At 35.4% G+C, this 17,041-nt stretch overlaps 3 protein-coding genes across 3 annotated transcripts; 1 reads left to right on the top strand and 2 right to left on the bottom strand.

The window, feature by feature from the left end:
• Positions 1-886: 886 nt before the first annotated feature.
• On the bottom strand, positions 887-1,429 carry LOC147399773 (transcription factor TCP6-like). Its single transcript, XM_086446550.1, has one exon. The coding sequence runs from the start codon at positions 1,427-1,429 to the stop codon at positions 887-889; it is 543 nt and encodes a 180-aa protein (XP_086302676.1).
• A 1,815-nt stretch (positions 1,430-3,244) lies between these two features.
• On the bottom strand, positions 3,245-3,620 carry LOC147399772 (Cytochrome C assembly protein). Its single transcript, XM_086446549.1, is given in 2 exon segments — positions 3,245-3,595; positions 3,597-3,620. Coding segments are annotated over 2 exon segments (375 nt in total).
• Positions 3,621-10,142: 6,522 nt separating this feature from the next.
• Positions 10,143-16,478, top strand: CPN60A (chaperonin-60alpha). Its single transcript, XM_086445249.1, has 8 exons — positions 10,143-10,300; positions 10,899-11,076; positions 12,012-12,133; positions 12,630-12,837; positions 12,928-13,073; positions 13,485-13,791; positions 14,808-15,259; positions 16,049-16,478. The coding sequence occupies exons 1-8, from the start codon at positions 10,247-10,249 to the stop codon at positions 16,334-16,336; spliced, it is 1,755 nt and encodes a 584-aa protein (XP_086301375.1). The 5' UTR covers positions 10,143-10,246; the 3' UTR covers positions 16,337-16,478.
• Positions 16,479-17,041: the final 563 nt, after the last annotated feature.

Here is a 17,041-nt window from a genome sequence, read left to right as displayed (position 1 = left end):
CTTAGTCTCTAATCTTCCAAACGAGTTGTGCTTAATTATGAAATATGATTGTAAAGCTTTATTTACTCGTATCATTTGGGTTCCTATAATGCTTACAAGCATTACAATCATATTTCGGAACAGATTGAATTTGTGTTCCTATAAGGTTTCGATCCGATATCTTATTGAATTGGATTTGGATCAACCATTTCTCGATTTGATAAGGACCTGATCCAATTATATGTTAGAAAATATACAAATTATATTATATTTTTGTTGAGATGTATATAAAATCGAGTTTGGCCTGGTCCGATTGTTAATGGATCGGATCTGGATCTTAATATTGAATTCCAATATATAAAAACGATCTGATAGGAGTCCAATCTGATACTATACGTATCGGATCAGTCTTGGATCCAATCCTTATTGGATCGGTACCAAATCAACCCCAATCTGTTCTTAACCCGATCCATTGACAGTCCTAGTCCAATCCAATATTTCTTGCATCAGTTTGGGATCCAATCCTTATCGAATACCAAATCGACCATAATCCCGATCCTGATCCGACCCATTGTTATCATTATCTACATCATCCTTCCAATACACAACCAGCCCTCTCTTTTAGGGCACCTTAGTTGTGATGACTCCATGTTTCAGATGCATCATACTAAACCTACAAGTGATCATCATTTGGTACCAAACACATCAGAAAAAAAAAAAAAAACACATTATACAAAAACCACATAAATTCATAATTAAACAGTCTAGACAACAAGGAAAATAGCCAACACACACCATAAACCCAACAACATACTACTAATATAATAATAATAATAATAATATTCTTATAATTAATTATTATTCTTATAATATTATTAATTATTATTCCTCGAAAGCCTTTCTTCTTCTACTGCTGACGCTGCTTCTCCATTTCCTCCTCATCGTCATCAGCGTCATCAGCGTCCCCAGTCCCCTGCAACAGAAGCGAAGTGAACGACATCTGGTTGGTGTCGAAGTCGAAATCAAGTTCGTAGATCGGTGAAGTTGGTTCATCTCCAAACCCTCCATTAGTAAAAAGTCCGTTCTGAAACTGGTTCACAGGAGCCGTCGGATTAACCGGTTCAACATCAGCAGTATTAAGGATCGGACCACTGCTCATTGAAACTGGATCAGAGGGGATGATACCGGTCCCAGTTTCAGCGATGATGGACGGCTCTGCATGGAGGAGCAACCACTCTATCGTCTCACCATCGTTACGGAAACCGAGTTCACGAGTCAGTTGGAAGATCCGAGCTGCGATCAAGGATGGAACACGAACTCGGCGACCCCTTCCATTAACCTTGGCGTGACGATCTCTTAAATTAGTAGTGCTGGCTGGTTTGCGAGTGGTAACGCTTTTGCCTTTTGCAGAATTAGGGTTAGGGTTTTCATAAGGAGGAAGTGAGGACATAGTTGCAGAGAAAGAGAGAAACTAGGGCTTGTGTCCGATTAGCCTTCGTGAGTGTCTTCTTATATAAGTACCAAATGAGTTTTTTAGGGTTTTTTTTCCTTCTTGTTCGTATCGTACCAACGTACAGGCAGTCTGCACAGGGGGTGGGGCCCACTGATAAATCAGTTGGACACATGGATGTGAGCTCAGAGTTTCTATGATTACGTTGTTCTGATATTCTGTTTTAAGTAAATAATACTAAAGTGACTATAGAAAAAGACACTCAACTGACGTGTATTGTGTGTAGAATCATAGATTTTTTTTCTTGTGTATATCGAGGAAAAACATCTATGGTTATATTCACATTCCACATCACTTGAGTGTATTGAGTGTTTTTCTTCTTAGTCAGTTTAGTACCGCTTTTTTTTAAAATTTAAAAGAGAAAGAAGTTGTATTGCCACACCATTTTTTTTTAATTTAACTCAACTTTTTTATAATATCTAATAATAAAAAAATATTCTCTAATATTATTGGTTTATGGCCTTCTTCTTCTCACCTTCTTTTTCGAGGTCTTTTAGAGGTCGATAGTTTCTCTTTTTCCCTCTCCCCCCTCATCCCTTAATTGAAGAAAAATGGATTGTCCTACTGATATTAAAATTGTTATTTTAGCATCATTAACATCTATTTAATTTTGTAATAGAGATAGTTAGAGCATACCTAAAACGTATTGCATGAAAACAACGAGTAAAATGAGACAATATATATATATATATATTAATAAAAATATACTTTTCGAGGTATTTTTTATTATATTATCAATTTTTGTAATTTAAATTTTGAGGAGGAATTAATCTGAAGAAAAGTTAAGGAATGTCGTATTTGGTGTCTAAGGCTTTGAGGATATTTCTAGATGGTTAAGAAAGAATTGATCCACAGAGAAAGAGTCAACTAATTAAAGCGTAATCACGTGCAACATATTTTTCTAGACCTTAAAAGCAAAAGTGGCGAATAGGGAAACATCCTTACTATTAGGATCGAACCACTGACATGCTCGCCTGGCAAAAAAAAATCCTTAGTGCATGTGTACATCATGACAATCAAATTAGACTTTGATGGATTTTAATGAGGTATTATAGGGGTGCCTCCATTTATAATGTACCAAATAGGGAAAATATGTCTCAAAGCATCTAGGTATCAAGGAGTTTTTCTAAGATTAATGGTTTGATAAATGATTTAAACTCAATTCACAATAATCTATCTTCAAGTCCTCTGCACATCATCCCTTTTTATTGGCTTAAGCTTTCCCATTCATTGGATGAAACTAAATGTTGATAGCTCTAGCCTTGGTAACCCAAGTGAAGTAGGTTTTGGCTACATTCTTCGTAACTCTCAAGGTACTTTAATTAAGGCGTCGTATTAACAACTTTGCATAATTCCAAAGTCTCTTTATTAAGCTTCATATGCTCTCTCATGGAAATCTTAAAATTCAGATTGAATCTTATTCGTCTTTGTTGGTTATGGAGATGAAAGGTGGGTTGTTGTTCGTGGGATTTAGAGCCATTGAAAGTTGATTGTCTATTCCTTCTTCGCCAAATCGAATGAGACATAAGACATGTTTATCGTGAGGCAAATAACTCAATAGATGCATTAGCTTCTTATGCCACTACTTCAAAATCTTCTTCCATATTTAATTTTGTAAATGAGCTTCCCTTTATGGTTAAAAAAAAGGCATTTGCTGGAGATGTTTTGAATCTTCCAAACATCATAAAATAAAATAAAAAAGAATACGTTCTTAGTGAAAATATCGAAAATATGTTATATTTCCCATGATCTCTTTCAACTTGACAATCCAAGACTTGAATTTTTTTTTATCACAAGAGTACTTCGCGCCACAACCATCTCTTTTTTATAGGTTCTACGGACCGATGCCTGCTGCTTCATCTGGGAGAAAAGAATCATAGATATGCCGGTAATTAGAAGGAAGAACCGCCATAAAAATCTTCCTCGTGTATCATCTGTAGCAAAACTATGAACGGGAGCTAGCAATCCGGACCGTATTGAAGAGGTTCCTGAGACACAGCATGGAAGAGTCACAATATTAAGAAGCGAGGTCCAAGAATTCGGAAGGGGTAGAATGACTGAATGAATACGAGCTGTGGCTAATACCCGAGGCATAAAAGAAGCATTTTCTACGGGATCCCGAAACCACCATTAGAGGGCTCCTCCTTTTTTATTAATCACTTCGATATGAGATAATTACATAAAAATTCATCAAGAAGAATACATGAAGCTCTCGAGGAATAAAAGACATCCTCTACAACAAAAAACCATTTTCCATAAAACCTCAGATGCACTAGATAATCAATTGTCCTATTTGTTTCTCTCCAGAAGAACTCAAAATAACAAGTAATTTGAAAAAAATTCGACATTAATTGGATCTTCATATTTTCAAGATCTTATCATTTCACCCTTTAATCATTTTATTGGATAAAAGGAATCTAAGTTGACAAGAATTTGAGGGAAATTCATCCGCTTTGCCATTCGCTTCCAAAATAGCTTTGAGTTCAATGGAAATAATATATTCCGTATTCATGTCTGATCTGTTGGGAAAATGGAGTCTTGAAAAATAAGAAAACCAAAATTTTGGGACTTTGAAGCGCTAAAAAATCATTTTCCATAGACTTTATTTGTCTCCACTCATAGACTAGTTTGTTGACGTGTTACCGACAAAATAGTCTATAGGATACAACAAAGTCACTGTGAGAATTTGCAAACTACAATCTTGATAATTCTCCTATGAAACAATATGTATTCTCTGACTTGATAATTTGAGAAAAGTAAAATACTTCACAATTTGTTGGAAAACTCTAGTTGAATTCTAGAAAACATAAAGTTAAATTCTTAAAAAAAATTAGAGTGATTTGACCTAAATGCCAATCTTGTTTATAGAGATTGAAGGGACTCTTAAATGTCTCTCCATAAAGACACTTGAACGAAAGGTGTGTCCTTTCATGAAAAGTTAAAAGGTATATCTATTCATGAATAACCAAAAGGCATATCCATTCATGAATACCAAAGGACACGACTCTCCATAAATAACCAACCATTTGCATCTCTTGAAAATTTATTTAATCAAAAAATAGATTTTATAAAATAAAATCCCAACTTGATCACCTGGAAATTGAAAATTTCCTTTTGAGATCCTAGCAATAAAACCAAATTCACCTCCAAAAGATGAAAGAGAGCCATCTGGATTTAGGGCACTTCCAAAAGCACTTAATACCCTTGGATGAACAAAAATTCAACCGCAACTCCAACGCTCCATTATCACCGTAGTTAAACCTGAATCACCCAAGTAGGTTTTTGAACCATCAAATACACCTTTTACAACTTTAATCTGAATGAAGATACTTGTTTGAGGTAATTCAATCTCTTCAAATATCCTTTGATTTCTCTCCCTCTAAATAAGATGTATTGCTGCACAAAAGTATAAACATAATATATTAAATAGCATCTTGTTTGGAAATTTCAAACCCTAGATCACCAAGACTTACTTAGATATGGTGTCAATACCCACTCTACTAATACTGAACAATCTCAAGTATTTCTTTGAAATCCAACATGAGAATGTGCATTCATAAAACAGATGGTATGATGTTTCATTACCATTTTTACAAAAGATACATCTTGTTGCTAACCTGTGACCACTTTTTGGGAGATTGTCTAATGTGGAGAGCTTCCCGTAAATTGCAATGCTTAAAAGAATAACGAGGAGCACTCTTAGTATTCCAAATAATTTTCCTCCAAGAAACTTTTATATTTTCCAATTTTAAAGCTTCATAGGATGTTTTCGACGAAAACTTTCCATTGGTAGCAGCTTTTCAAATGAGTTTATCTTCGAACATTCTTTTTGGAAAAGGTTAAATAGTTCATTTTTATTGGATTCTGGCGATCAACAACAAACATGAATCCATGTTACTTATTCATTGTCCAATGAATATGTTTTTTACTAGTAATTTGGGGTTGAAAGGACCCCCTTTATTTATTAAACCTAACGAGAATAATTACAAGATAAATCATCAAAAAGGATTCTCGACAATTCTTGAGGGATATAGTAGCTATCCTCGAAAATAAGAAAATGCTTTTCACAAGCCCCAAGACTTACAAAATAATCCACAGTCCTATTAGTTTCTCTCCAGAAGAATTCAAAAGAACAAGAGATGAACGAAGAAGAAAGAAGCTTAATATCTATTATCATCTCCATATATTTCCAAGATGGATCGAGGTTGCCGCTTATGCATTTCACACAGAATATTAATTAACATGCCTAACCATTAATTGGGAAGGTGAAAAATAATCATACATACACAGTCCATTGCTTCACTGGATATTAGCATCCTCCAATAGTTTTCTTTTTCCGCAATATCCTCAATTATTTTGTCTTTTAGAGAAAAACGTAAAATTATTTTGTTACTCGTAAAATGACATTTTTGTAAATATTAAAATTCTCATTAAAATTTTCGTAAAGTGTTTATAGTATAATTTACCAACCATTTATTATTTAATATCCAAAGATCAATATACTCTTATGAGATGATGTCATATTGAAGATGAAGGTAAATAGTTTAAATTAATTTAACTAGAGGTTGAAGAATTTGAAGATGACTGATATTTGAGAGAAAAATCGAAGATTTTTGGCTAGATGTTAAAAGATGAGAGCATGGATTAAGGTAATTTTCTAGTAGTCCTCCACAATATACATAACTGCACGTTGACAATTAATGAATGGGAACTGGAATTACCTTATTAGCATAACTGCACGTTGAATCTTGACACAAGGATGGTTCATTGAACCTAAGAGCATATTTGGTAACAAAATTAACTAATGTTAAAAAGCAAATTAAACAATAATTTTCTACATTAAATCAATGGAGATTCTCCTTATCCCAAATATCATATAATTGGTAACCAATTGAGTATTTTTTTTGTCTACACTATGTGAAAAAAGCCCAAATTTCACTGCCCTGGGCCGTCAAATTTCATAAAATTCGACAGACAAAGGGGTTGAATTGGTGTCAAATTTTTCATTGTCAAATTTTTTTTTTGACGGACTGAAATTATCAAATTAATGAAGGATGGGAGAAATTCGACAATTCTAAGCCGTCAAAATTCCGTTTCTAACATCCATGGGCCTTGGCCCGTCAATTTTTTCTGTCAAATTTTTCAGTTTGCACGTAATGCTAGATCTTCCTTTCACTTTCCAAAGCCTTCAACTTGCACCAAAGTTCTATTTTTAAGCTAATGGTGTGATTGATTTTCATTAATGCTCTTTTAGAGCGACATCACCAAGTCTTGTGCAAGTCTAACTGCTGGGATGAGAGTTTGTTAAAAAAATTACGCAACAGATAATGATGAATATGAGAATGTAAGTTAGATGCACTTTTTTTTTTTTTTAAACAACGGGGGTGTCCAAGGGCCGAAGCAAAGGCATATGGGACCTACCCCGGGCACATGCAACACCCGCACATCACACGCACCAGGTAAGAGAGGGAACGCCCTCGCAGGTGGCTCCAAGGAAACTCATACTGGGTATCGAACACAACCTTTGGACTCTCATCGCTTATTGGATTCGAAACTGTTTAAGTAAATACATTGCTTATTTTGTATGATTAGTGAAAATTTTCTGAATAATAAGAGTTTTCATAAACGTAAAGTAAAAAAATGTAATTTATATGTAAAATGATTACATTACATTTGTATACATCATTATCATTATAGAAAAAACATAAAATACCAAATGTATACTTAGGCTATGTTTGGATTGGGAGAAGTTGAGAGAAGAGAAACTTATTAAGAGAAGAGACGAGGAGGGAAGGGAAGAGAAGAGAAACTCAATTTCTCTCCACCATGTTTGGATTGACTGGATAGAACTTGGGACAACGGAATTTTAAAATATCTTAGAAGAGATTTAGGGGCAGAGTTGGAATTATAAAATATTTTAAAAGGGTTTCTCTCCTCTTCTTTCCACTTTTGGAGAAAAAGAAAACTCTCATTTTTTCCTCTCTTCTCTCCCAACTTAACAATCCAAACAAGAGAAATGGAGAAAAATTCATTTATTTTCTCTTCTCTTCTCTCCATTTCTCTCAATCGAAACACAGCGTTAATGAAAATTTCTCAGTAGTGATACCATTGTAAAGATCTCTCATGGAGCTTTCTAACCAAAACGTGAAAAATCCATGCAATCCCAATTGCTTATACGCGAAATCTAAAGGTCAGACAAAACATGTATCGTAAGAATACATCACATATCCCTAAGATACATTTAGATCATTTGGTTTCATGTTGAGCAGTTGGGATTGTGTGAATCTTAATTATCTAACTAATCTAATTGTGGTTTTCATAAAACATTGTTTGATGTATCAAGGTAAACCTTATAATACAATGTCTGAGTTTGTGTTGGACGTTGCCACCTGTCTATTGATGAATTTGATTGCCAAATGATGCCATGGATGCTTTATATGCTAGATATATGGACAAGAAGGATGAGCTAGAAATCAACTCAAATGGGACTCGATTGAGCTGTAATTGATTTAATTAGGCTAGATCCAAACCAGGATAATTTTAATTTGAAAAGGGTCTGATGATCAAATAATCTCCAACAAACCAATTAACGTGCGTGGGCACCACACTATATGAAAAAAAAGGGATAAATTTGATGCCAAGGTCTGTCAAATTTAGCCCCTTTTTCATATAGTATTTAATAATGTCTTGTCAAATTTACCCCTTTTTTACATGTATAGTGGCCATCATTGGCCATGGCCACGATTTGGTCTTAAAATGAGATTGAACCTATATTGAGTCAATATGAGATTTGATCCTTGATGTTTCAAAAGCTCAAAATTGGGAAATTGATGAAGTGGATCTTAATAAATTAGGCTTCTTTCGGACTAAAAAGTTGAGCTTAAAGTATTTTTTGAATTTTTTTTTATCCTACCCTTCTTATAACATTTGGGATTGAGTTGGGCTTTGGGCCCATGGTTTTCAATCTCAAATTTTTGTCTCATATTGTTGATAAACGTTACCGAGATGACTTGGATATCTCCCTATATGAGACACATGAACTTTTTCTCACATATCTGTGAATCAAGAAGAAAATAAACCGAAGTAGAAGGAGAAGAAGTATCTCGTCTGTTCGCAAACATCAAAGTCATTTGTCTCTGATGATTTTTGAAAGACTAATGATAACTGACTCAAAAATTCACTTGATAGACAAGGTAAGTGCATAAAAATCTATGGTTCTGTGCACTTGCCATGTCAACTGAGTACAACCGAGTGAAAAATTTTGAGTCAAAATATCGCAACTAGTTTTGAAATAATGCATGAGCCCAATGGCAGAATGGGCTGGACTTTCATATTGGACTATTATATGTTTGAAATTTTTTTTGGTAAACAACCCCTAAAATTATTAATAAAATAAAAAAGTCTATCTTGAGAAACACGTGTTGGCACGTGCATTTTCTTTCAAAAACTACTACAAGCTAATAGCGTTAACGTATCGGTGCGCGATGGCCCACTTGTGTGTGGCCGAACGCTCAACGGTTCTCGATTCTCGACGTATGAAAAAAAGGTTGTGGAATGTTCTGGAAACTCTTCCGAAATAGTTAAAAACGATCCTTTAGACCCCTCCACGTTTTGCTGAATATTTAAATGGTCCCATAATTTCAAACTGATGACATGCCCCTTGGCCTAAGTCTTCTTTAATAAACTAATAAAATGATTGAAATACCCTCACTTCAACCTCAGCCAAAAAAATTCTACTTATTCAAACTCTTCATAGAACAACTCCAATGCAAATAACTATTCTGGCTAGGCATAATTGATAGGTATTTTATTATAGAGAGCAATTTTACTTATTTAAAGGGGTTTCCACTCCAACCGTACTAACAACCCTCACTTCAACCTCAGCCAAAAAAATTCCACTTATTCAAACTCTTCTTAGTACAACTCCAACGCAAATAACTATTCTAGCTAGGCATAATTGATAGGTATTTTATTATAGAGAGTAATTTTACTTATTTAAAGGAGTTTGCACTCCAATCGTACTAGCTATAATGATTTTTCATTTTTTTTTTTTAACAAAAAAGATTACACAAAATTCATCTAGAGTAAAATGGCTCCCAATTGCCATCATGTTTTATCGTAAACAGTAAAAAGAGAGAGAATCTTACTATCTTCTTCTGCCTCTCTCTCTTCCTTATTTTCAGGAAATTTCAAATTAACTTTTTAGATACAGAGTGTGTTGGAGTCTCTCTTTGAGGTTTTAACTCTACAAAACGACAATTGAGAGGCAATGCCTAGCCTGAGCCCAAATGCGTTGGAGTTGCTTTTATATTATTTTTAATTGACTTAATCTCAATTGTATCCATCGTTTTTAACCTCACTTTTACCCTTTCTTAAAAAATCCTTATTTTTTTTCTATCCAAAATTTTATCATTTTCCATTTCTTCAAAAAATACCATCTTTTGAACTAGTTAGAATCTTGAAGTTGAAGATGAAAGTAAAGTATTTTACGGTGCAAGTTAAAGAAAAATAAGAACTATAGTTCATGGTTAAGGTATTTAAGTCATTTTTCATTAGCCTATTAGAGTAGACGGATGTCAAGGGAGGCAAATCGTCAGTTTGAAATCACAAGGATGTACCTCAAATATTCACCAACATGTTGAGGGGTATTTCTAAATCACCCAACATAAAACCCTACAAAGAGCCGAAATCCTCAAACTCAATCTAAAACCCTAAATAATCTATCCTTGTCTCCAATCTCGACCAATTTTACGAAAAATGGCGTCAGCTAATGCCGTCTCGACTGCGTCAATCTTTCGTACTCCTAAACAGGTATTCGATTTCTTCTGCAGTCTCTATTTCTTCCTCATTTCTCGACTGGAATTGGGTTTGATTGTGTTTGTCTCTGAAAGCATCTGTGACTCTGAGGTTTTTGTTGATTTTTATACATTTTTTGAAGTTTTTAGGGCATAGATATTCTGTTTCTGCTCTCATACACTTATAGGTCTTCTGGTTCGGTAATGTTTCTGTTTGAAGCTCCAATTTAGTTAGAATTTACAGCTATTGTGATATTGTAACCTGATTTGATGTGTGATTTAGTTGTTTTCTGTGGATACTTTTCAATCAATTTCTGTGGTTCCTGCAAAAAAAATCTAGGCTTTAATGTAATGTTTATAAGCATTTCTGTTTTTTGAGAGAATAAACTAGTGAGATCGTTGAGCTAATCTAAATTCTTAAAGCCCCTTGTTTCACTTTAGCAGCTTATGTGGTTTTGTTTCTTTCATATGGGAGAATTTTAATTTCATATGTTCTAATTGTTTCTTTTTGAAGTCGGGTTATGTTTTTCTCTCTGTGGATTTGCTTATTTCTGCAGTATACTGTGGTATTCATCTCAAATTCTTCCTTTTGATTGTGTAATTTATCGGTGTAGGGGAGCTTGAGGAGGGGAGTGAATCAGGGACAAAAGCTGAACTACAGAACGTCGAGTAAGAGATTGGTCGTGCGGGCAAGTGCGAAGAAAATTGCCTTCGATCAGGATTCAAGGAAAGCAATACAGGCTGGCATTGATAAGCTTGCCGATGCTGTAGGAGTTACTCTTGGTCCCAGGGGTATTATTTTTCTTTTCTCATCTTTATTTCAGCAATACATGTTTGATCTTTTTATCTAAAAAAACTATTTTTTTTTTTTTTATGATGAGATTTTCCACCATTATTATTATTTTTTTTTTTTGTAAGTGTAATATATTGATAAAAGATAACAAAGTACAATGAGGCCGAGGAAGCCTCTCAAAGAACTACAAAACAAAGAAAAGTTAAAGCATCAATGATTACATAAAGAGTTCCATCTAAAGACAAAATCATCAAAAGTAGTCCCTTTAAACTCTAATTTCTGTTTCGACCATAAGTACATAAGTACACCATTATTTTTTTTCCACCATTATTTGTTTGCTACAATGCAAATGGATGCACATAAGCCTTCTCTAATTGAGGAATTGTTGTTTTGTTCTTGACCGTGACTGGTTATTATTATTTTATTTTTTTGACTCAGTAAGATTTAAAGTTGTTCAAAGAATTCATGTGTCTATTTTTTGAGGATTTTGTCTTTAGATGGGAGCATGTAATCCTTGGTGTTGATTAATTCTGTTTGGTTGTTCCCCTTTTGCTTTGTCTGATGTATTTTTTCTCTTTTGGCTTCCTCAGACTGCTCATCTCAATGTCCTCATGTAATCATTTGAAACGTTTAATCTTTCTGATAACTATGCTATGGAAAAAAAAAAATTTAAGGGTGAATTTTTTTACTCATGCGGCCTTTCATTGAAGCTATACTCGTGAAAGGGGACCATACTTGTGTTTTGTTGGGAGAAATTTGTGAATTTTGAATTTACCTTCTATTGTGATATAACTGTTTGGTGGGTTGGTCTGTTGGTTTGTGATAGGATCCAGTGATGTGTTTATGACCATTCCCATGCTGCATTCAGCTCATCCATGTTTGTTTTTTGGTTTTCCCCCTTTCATTTTATGTTCATTTTACCTTTATTTTGAAGGGAGGAATGTTGTGTTGGATGAATATGGAAACCCTAAAGTGGTTAATGATGGAGTTACAATTGCTCGAGCTATAGAACTTGCTGATCCAATGGAAAATGCTGGCGCAGCTCTCATAAGGGAGGTAGGGAATTCTTTTTTTTACATTATGTTGCCTTCAACATTGTAGTTCCATTTCTTATTAGTAACCATGTAGTTCCATTATCAACATAATTGTTTTCTTCCATTTGATCTCAGTTCTATAATTATTTTAGTTGCCTTGATAGCTGCAATGGGTATGACGCATGAGTAGTAAATGCTTAGAATTCAACCCATCCATTTTCCAGTCACTCCATTAAATGTTTTTAGTTTGATATATTCTCCGAATAGTGTTGTTTGTTAATTGTGGATATAGGTAATAGGCTAGAGCATTTTCTGTTTATCCATGTCTCCAACCCATTCCTGGCTGCATAAGCTTTAGATGCATCTATATTATGTTTTTTTTTTTTTTTTTTTTTTTTTTTGGGGGGGGGGGGGGGGGGGGGGGGGGGTGGTAATATTGGTATATGGTTCAGACATGCTATCATTTGTGGAATGTTAGGACAATTTACGTACTTACATATTTTGCTTGCTGAATGAAGGTTGCTAGTAAAACTAATGACTCTGCTGGGGATGGTACAACAACAGCATCAGTACTTGCACGTGAAATCATCAAGTTAGGCCTGTTGGCTGTTACCTCTGGTGCAAATCCAGTCTCAATCAAGAAGGGTATTGATAAGACCGTACATGGGCTAGTTGAGGAATTGGAGAAGAAAGCTAGGCCTGTCAAAGGCCGTGATGATATTAAAGGTATTGGGCTTGACCTGTGTTTTAATCAATTTCCTTAACTTGTCTAATCTGTACCTTGCATTTATTGTTCTTTGTTGGGATGTTTTTCAGCCATTGCCTCTATATCTGCCGGTAATGATGAAATTATTGGGACAATGATTGCTGATGCAATTGATAAAGTGGGGCCTGATGGCGTGTTATCTATTGAGTCTTCGTCATCCTTTGAGACAACCGTTGAGGTGGAGGAAGGGATGGAGGTTGGTACCTTCTGTAAAAGCTCAAACAGCATTGTTTTTAGTGTTTCTTTCTATTCATGCTTGTTTCTACTTGTTTTATAGCTAGAGCTTGCCTGTGGCAGGGGCATCCTCTTTGGGCAAAAGAGGAAAAATAGTGAAGTTGGAGGGGGGGTTTTAGTGGAAAAAGGGGTAGAAGAGGAAAGACAATAAAGTTGGAGGATATTCTTGAAAAGGTGTAGAAAATAAATAGTAATGGAGTTTGGGGTATTCTTGTAAGGTGGGGGAAGAAAAAAGGCAATAAAAATATCCTTGAAATGTTTTCTTTATGGGGGGATAAAGATTGGGACGGAGGGGAGGGACAAACGTTTTGCTTTATATAGATTGATATTGTGGTTCCCTTTGGTTATGGTTCTCTTTGGTCTACTTTTTCAGATTGACAGAGGTTATATTTCCCCACAATTTGTTACAAACTCAGAGAAGTTGATTGCTGAATTTGAGAACGCAAGAGTTTTGGTGACCGATCAGAAGATTTCAGCAATAAAGGACATAATTCCATTGCTGGAGAAAACAACCCAATTGAGAGCCCCTCTACTTATTATTGCAGAAGATGTCACTGGAGAGGCTTTGGCCACTCTTGTTGTGAACAAGCTGAGGGGTATCCTCAATGTTGCTGCAATCAAAGCGCCTGGTTTTGGTGACAGGCGAAAGGCTCTTCTTCAGGATATTGCCATTCTGACAGGTACTTGAATTTTCATCTGATTTCAGAAATTTCCATTTCTTTTGTTTGAATTGTTTAGTGGGGGGAGAAGAGAAAAGAATTGGAGAGAAGAGAGACAAAAAGGTGATTTTTCTCTCACCAAAAAATAGAGAGAAGAGAGAAATTGAGAGAAACCCTTTTAAAATATTATATAATTCCAACTCTGCCCCTAGATCTCTTTTAAGATATTTTAAAATTCCAAAGTTTTCCCAAGTTCTCTCCTGTCAATCCAAACGTGGTGGAGAGAAATTGAGTTTCTCTTCTTTTCTCTTCCCTTCTCTTCTCTTAATGAGTTTCTCTTCTCTCCACTTCTCTAAATCCAAACATAGCCTAAGTAAAATTATACTCCTCTCTTTCTTCATGTGCGGTGGTGTATCTCCAAATGTTTGGAGATGAAAAAGTTAGGGCTTAATATGGGTTGGGTTCAGGCCAGATTTGAGTATATCTATATCCATATTCAAGTTTTTTATTCCGACCCTGATCTGTATCCATATCCGACTCTGATCTTATTAGCTAAAACCATATCCAAACCATTTTACTTTCACTAAATCCGGATCCAACCCGACCAAATTACTTGATTTGGGTAATTTCAGACCATTAACCTTTTTTACTATATTTAACCTTTTTTACTATATTTATTTTCTAACTGCTATACTATTTTATTTTACTATTATAAATTCATTTATTTTATAAGAATTCATGTTATATTAAAGTAGTAGAAACAAAGATATTCTGAAAAACATAAAAATATGATTTTCAAAGCAATATATCAGTCGGATCAAGGTGGATATAGGGATGAATCCGTATCCCCCCAGATCCGACTTGGATCAAGGGACATCCCATATTTTTTATTCGGATCTACTCCAAGGGTCCAAACCTGTTAATTTTGGATAAAATCTGATCCATTTTATGCCCTATAAAAAGTTACAAATGGCCTGTCTTCTTGATGCTGCCAAATATTCTGCCCTATTTATATCTTCCATTTCCCCATTCGGCAGGAGCTGAGTTCCAAGCCAGTGATCTTGGTTTGCTGATAGAGAACACAGAAATTGACCAACTTGGTGTAGCAAGAAAGGTGACCATCACCAAGGATTCAACTACCATTATTGCCGACGAAGCATCGAAAGATGAGATCCAAGCTAGAATTGCACAAATAAAAAAGGAGTTGGCCGAGACAGACTCTGTCTATGACTCCGAGAAGCTGGCGGAGAGAATTGCCAAGCTGTCGGGTGGAGTTGCTGTCATAAAGGTGGGAGCTGCTACAGAAACTGAGCTTGAGGACCGTAAACTTAGAATCGAAGATGCCAAGAATGCCACTTTTGCTGCCATTGAAGAAGGAATTGTACCCGGTGGTGGTGCCGCGTACGTTCACATGTCGACATTTGTCCCTGCTATTAAGGACAAACTTGAAGACGCAGATGAGCGACTAGGTGCAGACATTGTTCAAAAGGTAAACCACACCACCACTGCTTACTTACAAATTAACTAAATATGCAAATCAAATACAACGCTGAGAAAACAAAAATCTGGAAGGCCTGATCTGTCAGGAAGAATATACCCGGACCATTTATGCATATGGATCATTTTTTTTCCGTTTGGTAGGTAAAGATAATTTCATTAGAAAGAAACAGAGGTCGAGATGACCAACCGAAGAGGAACAAAAGAAACAAAAACAGCCTATTAAAAAAGCAGAAAAAATAAAAAAACACCACACCATCCCAACTAATCCATAGCTAAATTGCGAACCATATCCCACCTAACTAGTCATCCCGACAGTCAAACTAAAGAATCAGCTATAGTGATTTTTTTTTTGGGAAACCGAGTTATCCCCCCTCCCCTCCCGCACCCGCACACTGGGTAATTTCTGGGATAAATCTCTTAGGGGGTGCTTCGAGCTCAAGACCTCAGCTTCCTATGGTGTGGTCTTGGACATCTTACCAACCCTTTGGGGTTCATATATAGTAATATATATATTGTATTAGTTTGTGAATGGCATGATTTTGTTGAAGAATTCCTAGAACTGAAGTCAACCCAAACTTGAATAATTCCCTTTCTCAAAATTTTAGTTTTATCATCTTTCCAACCATGGAAAGCAAACAAACAAAATCAAGTTCTTGCCATGTTCTGGTGTGCTTTGTTTATAATTGATGTCTTTAAGACTTGAGCATAGGTTTTTTTTTTCTTTTGGTCCTTTTGTATCAAGTTATTTGGTGTACTGAATCAATATGTTCCCTTGCAGGCACTTGTATCACCGGCATCTTTGATAGCTCACAATGCTGGTGTGGAAGGAGAGGTGGTAGTAGAGAAAGTGAGAGCGCGTGAATGGGAGATCGGGTATAATGCAATGACAGACATTTATGAGAACTTGATCGAGAGTGGGGTAATAGACCCAGCTAAGGTGGCAAGGTGTGCATTGCAGAATGCAGCTTCTGTGGCAGGGATGGTCCTGACCACACAGGCCATCGTGGTGGAGAAGCCAAAGCCCAAGTCTCCTGCACCTGCAGCTCCCCAAGGCCTTTCTGTGTGATTTCTCATTGTAGTTCTCTACGATCTTTCCTTGGTTTAGTTTATAGTTGTGATAACGGGATACTTACTGCAGCTGCATGAGAGAGTTAATGTAAGTTGTACTTCCAACATAAGTGGCATTAATGTCGTTTTTCTTCTTGTTCTATGAAGTCTTAATAGATGACATTGGCAATGATGGTGTTCTACTTATTGGATTCAGGGCTGGATCTGAATATATCCATATTCAGATCCAAATCTATATCCGAATCCAACTTGGATCCTACTAGATTAATCATATTCTAACCATTTTGATTTCACTTGATCCAAATCCGATCCAAGAGAATTGCTTGAATTTGGTTGGGTCGGATAATTCTGGATCATTCAACAACCTTTTTTCTTCTATACTTGTTTGCTTATTAGTACACTATTCTATTCTCCCATTATATTCATTTCATTTATAAGAATTTATGTTATATTCAAGTGGTGAAAAAGGATATTTTGGAAAATCTAAAAATTATAATTTTCAAAGAAATATATTATTCATAGGGGATGTAAGGATGGATACATATCTGACCTGGATCTGGATCCGATTCTGATAATGGGACATCAAACCATGTTCCATGCATATTTATTTTATTTTTATCTACTCCCAAGGGTCCGAACCCACTAAATTTGGATTTTTTTATTATCAAATTTGGCCCATTTGGACTCATATTGTTTATATTTG

This window comes from Akebia trifoliata, chromosome 6, assembly GCF_017979445.1.
Source record: "Akebia trifoliata isolate Shusen 1 chromosome 6, ASM1797944v1, whole genome shotgun sequence".
NCBI classification, from domain to species: Eukaryota; Viridiplantae; Streptophyta; class Magnoliopsida; order Ranunculales; family Lardizabalaceae; genus Akebia; species Akebia trifoliata.
The sequence above is the reverse complement of the archived record's forward strand: the minus strand, read 5'-3'. Positions and strand labels throughout refer to the sequence as shown.

Bases quoted from the DNA above. Each gene is read 5' to 3' on its own strand.
- LOC147399773 (XM_086446550.1), bottom strand. From the start codon at position 1,429: ATGTCCTCACTTCCTCCTTATGAAAACCCTAACCCTAATTCTGCAAAA.
- CPN60A (XM_086445249.1), top strand. From the start codon at position 10,247: ATGGCGTCAGCTAATGCCGTCTCGACTGCGTCAATCTTTCGTACTCCT. The intron at 13,074-13,484 runs GTTGGTACCTTC...CTACTTTTTCAG, and splicing joins AGGTGGAGGAAGGGATGGAG to ATTGACAGAGGTTATATTTC. The intron at 15,260-16,048 runs GTAAACCACACC...GTTCCCTTGCAG, and splicing joins GTGCAGACATTGTTCAAAAG to GCACTTGTATCACCGGCATC.